At 54.0% G+C, this 3797-nt stretch overlaps 1 protein-coding gene across 1 annotated transcript in view; it reads right to left on the reverse strand.

Moving 5' to 3' along the window:
* The window catches only part of PUS1 (pseudouridylate synthase 1), a 19031-nt gene that overhangs the window by 2198 nt on the left and 13036 nt on the right, over positions 1-3797 (reverse strand). Inside the window, exon 5 of the mRNA XM_008063396.2 lies at positions 710-1401. Within this exon, the coding sequence (XP_008061587.2) occupies positions 710-1401 (692 nt within the window). The remainder of the gene's footprint in view (positions 1-709; positions 1402-3797) is intronic.

A 3797-nucleotide genomic window follows, 5' to 3' on the forward strand; every position in this document is an offset into this window, starting at 1 on the left:
CATGAGCGTGCCACTACACTCCAGCCTAGGTGATAGAGACGCCCACTCAAAAAAAAAAAAAAGGAAAAAAGAAAGCCAGCTGTACCATCGCGAGACACCTTACTTAGGGCGCAGAACCGAGATGCACGTAGAGGATGCCCAACCCCACCAGCTCAGCACCTCCAGCATGTTCCCACACCAGCCATGCCCAGCAAGCACCTGCAGCCAGCCACATCTCCAGCTGGGACCCCAGCAGGTGCATGGCAGATGCCTGACCCAGGGCCAGAGCTCTCAGATAGCCAGGCAGGCCTGTGGCGAGGAGGGTGGCCAGGGCACACATGGGCCTGGCACAGTGTTCATGCTGAGTGGAGACATGCCCTAGCCCAGACTGCCTGCAGGACAGAGAGGCAGGCGGGAGCCAGGACACTGGAGGAGCACCGTGAGGAAGCAGCCACAACTGTGGGGGCCCACGGATGCACATGAGGGTCAGCCTGTCAACCTGCTCCCATGACAGCGCATCATGCCCTGCAGGACGGCCTTGTCATGTGCCCAGGGTCACAAAGCGCCCAGGAGGGGAAGCGGATGGGTGTTGGCAGGCAGCGAGGTGCGTCTCAAGGGCACCCCGCCTTGCTCCTCCCGCTGCTGTGACCCTGGGGAGTGGCGGCGTCGGCTGCTCATTCACACAAGGGACCGACACGCGGCGTGGTGTGCGGCTGCGGTCCAGCCCTACCTTGGCGCCTGTGCCGGCTGCCGCGAGGGCAGTGGCGCTGAAGTCATGGACGGGCAGAGTGCTCAGCCACTGGGCCATAGAGCGCTCGCGGCACTCGGTGCTGACGATGGTGGGGTAGATATGCTCCTCCTTGAAGGCTGCCACCTTGGCTTCCTCCTGTGCCCAGTCCAGCGGCTCATGCAGCCCGTCCCCACCGAAGCGCTGGTTGTACTTCTCAAAGTGCACACGCTCCAGGACCAGGCCCAGCCCTGGTGCCTTGGGCACGTCCACCTTGCCCTCGCCCCAGCTACGCTCCAGCACGCTCTCGGGCGCGTACCCCTTGATGATGGCCACCGCCAGGCCCACCATCTTGCGAATCTGGTGCGTCATGAAGCTCTGGCCCTTCACCTTGATCACGGCGAACTCCAGGCCATCACGCTCGAAGGGCTCCTCGCAGAACATCTCCAGGACATAGCGCCGCGCACTGGGTTCCCGCGGCCCCTTCTGCGAGGTGAAGTTGTGGAAGTTGTGGGTGCCCTTGTAGCAGGCAAGCAGCCTGTTGACACGCTGCAATGTCTCGGCGCTTAGGCGGTAGCTCTCATCCTGGGCGTCGCGATCCTTGTGGGCAAAGGCGAAGGTGGGCAGCATGTAGCAGTAGGTCCGGGCATCACACCTGTTCTTGGAGTTGAACCCGCCCGTGACCCGCTTCAGGCCTGGGGAGACGCGGGGAGCAGAAACTTGTCAGCGACGGGATCCAGTACCTGCTTACCCAAATGCACAGGGTTCTAATAGAAATCCAGCTAGGCGTGGTGGCCAGCACTTTGGGAGGTTGAGGTAGGAGGAATGCTTGAGTCCAGGAGTTTGAGATCAGCCTGGGCAACACTGTGAGACCTTGTCTCTACAAAAAATTAAAAAGTTAGCCAGGTGTGGTGGTGAACAGTGGTGGCCCCAGTTACACGAGAGGCTGTAGCAGAAGGATCGATCACCTGAGCCCAGGAGGTTGAGGCTGCGGTAAGGCCTGATTGTGTCATAGCATTTCAGCCTGGGCAACAGAGTGAGACCCCCCAGCTCAAAAAAAAAAGGTTCTAGAAAAATCAGACTTTTGGGTGAAGGGTTAGTCAAAGGTCAGTGAACAGACGCAGAACAGGCACGGCTAGCAGAAGGGGGCATCCATGCCTGTTCTGAGGAGGAAGGGAGACTTTAATGAACAACAGCTGCAGGTTCTCAGATAGAAGAGCAGATATTTATTTTTATTACTTTTTGAGTCAGAGTCTCACTCTATCAACCAGGCTAGAGTGCTTTTTTGGGGGGTTCTTTTTTGAGTGACCTTCTTTTTTGATTGCCTTAAAAATTCCACTTCATAAACGTTGGACATTGCAAGGATGCTCTGCACACATGATTTCGGTTGTCTGGTACATGATGATTATGAAAGGCAGACTGAAAATCGCTGGCAGACAGCCTGGCACATGCTGCTGGGTGGGTAATGCCACACGGAATGGCTGCAGACACGATGCTGCCTTGGCGTGACTAGGGGTTAATCTACAGAATACAGTAACATATTTTCTGTGGAAATGGATGGTAGGAACTCGCTGGGTGTGGTAGCTCACACCTGAAATCTCAGCACTTTGTGAGGCCAAGGCTCCGGGAGGATCGCTTGAGCTCAGGAATTCAAGACCAGCATGGCAACCCAGCGAGATTTCATCTCTACAAAAAATGTTTAAAAATAAACTGGGAGGCTGGACATGGCAGCTCACACCTATAATCCCAGCATTTTGGGAGGCTGAGGTGGGAGGATTGCCTGAGCCCATGGGTTCAAGACCAGCCTGGGCAATCTGGCAAGACCTCATCTCTACAATAAATCAAAAAATTAGCCAGGCATGGGGGCGCATGCCTGTAGTTCCAGCTACTTAGAAAGCTGAGGCCAAAGAAACACCTGAGCCCAGCAGGTCAAGGCTGTGGTGGCTGTGAGCGTGTCACCGCACTCCAGCCTGGGCGACAGAGTGAGACACCAACTCAAAAAGTAAAAAATAAAAATACGCTGGGTATAATGGCACACACCTGCTGTCCTAGCTATTCAAGAGGCTGAAGCAGAAGGATTGCCTGAGTCCAAGAGGTAAGGGCTGCAGTGAGCTACGATCGTGACACTGCATTCCAATCTGGACAACAGATCCCAACTCAAAAAAAAAAAAGGCCAGGCACGGTAGCTCAAGCCTGTAATCTCAGCACTTTGGGAGGCCAAGGTGAGAGAGGATTGCCTAAGACCAGGTGTTTGAGACCAGCCTGGGCAACTTGGCAAGACCTCGTCTCTGCAGTAAATTTCAAAAATGAAGCCGGGCTCAGTAGCTCAGCTTGTAATCCCATGCTTTGGGAGGCCAAGGTGAGTGAATTGCCTGAGCCCGCAGGTTCGAGACCCACCTGGGCAACTTGGTGAGACCTCATCTCTACAATAAATCAAAAAATTAGCCGGGTGAGGTGGTGCATGCCTGTAGTTCCAGCTACTTGGAAGGCTAAGGCGGAAGGATTGCTAGAGTCCAGCAGGTTGAGGCTGTAGTGGCCGTGAGCGTGCCACTACACTCCAGCCTGGGCAACAGAGTAAAACGCCAACTCAAAAAAAAAAAAAACAAAAGAGGCATCGAACACAATGTTCAGAGAATTTAGGAGTTTTTCAGGAAGGAATTATCTTCAGCAAGCAGAGAAAGACTATAATATAATAAAAATAAATGGAAGGCTGAGGCGGAAGGACCGCTGGAGCCCAGCAGGTCGAGACTGTGGTGGCCGGAAGCAGCCACTGCACTCCAGTCTGGGCGACAAAGTTAGACTCCAACTCAAAAAAATAAAAATAAAATAAAATAAAATAAAGTAAAGCAATTTATTAAAAATAAATTTAATAGGCCAGGTGCAGTGGCTCACACCTATAATCCTAGCACTTTGGGAGGCCAAGGTTAGAGGACTGTCTGAGCCCAGCCTGGGCAACTTGGCGAGACCTCATCTCTACAAAAAAAAACAAAACTGGCCAGGCATGGTGGTGCACTCCTGTAGTTCCAGCTATTTGGAAGGCTGAGGCGGAAGGATCGCCTGAGCCCAGCAGGTCGAGGCTGCGGTGGCCATG

The sequence above is a fragment of the Carlito syrichta genome, unplaced genomic scaffold, assembly GCF_000164805.1.
Source record: "Carlito syrichta isolate Samal-C Ts95f unplaced genomic scaffold, Tarsius_syrichta-2.0.1 Scaffold306821, whole genome shotgun sequence".
NCBI lineage: Eukaryota > Metazoa > Chordata > Mammalia > Primates > Tarsiidae > Carlito > Carlito syrichta.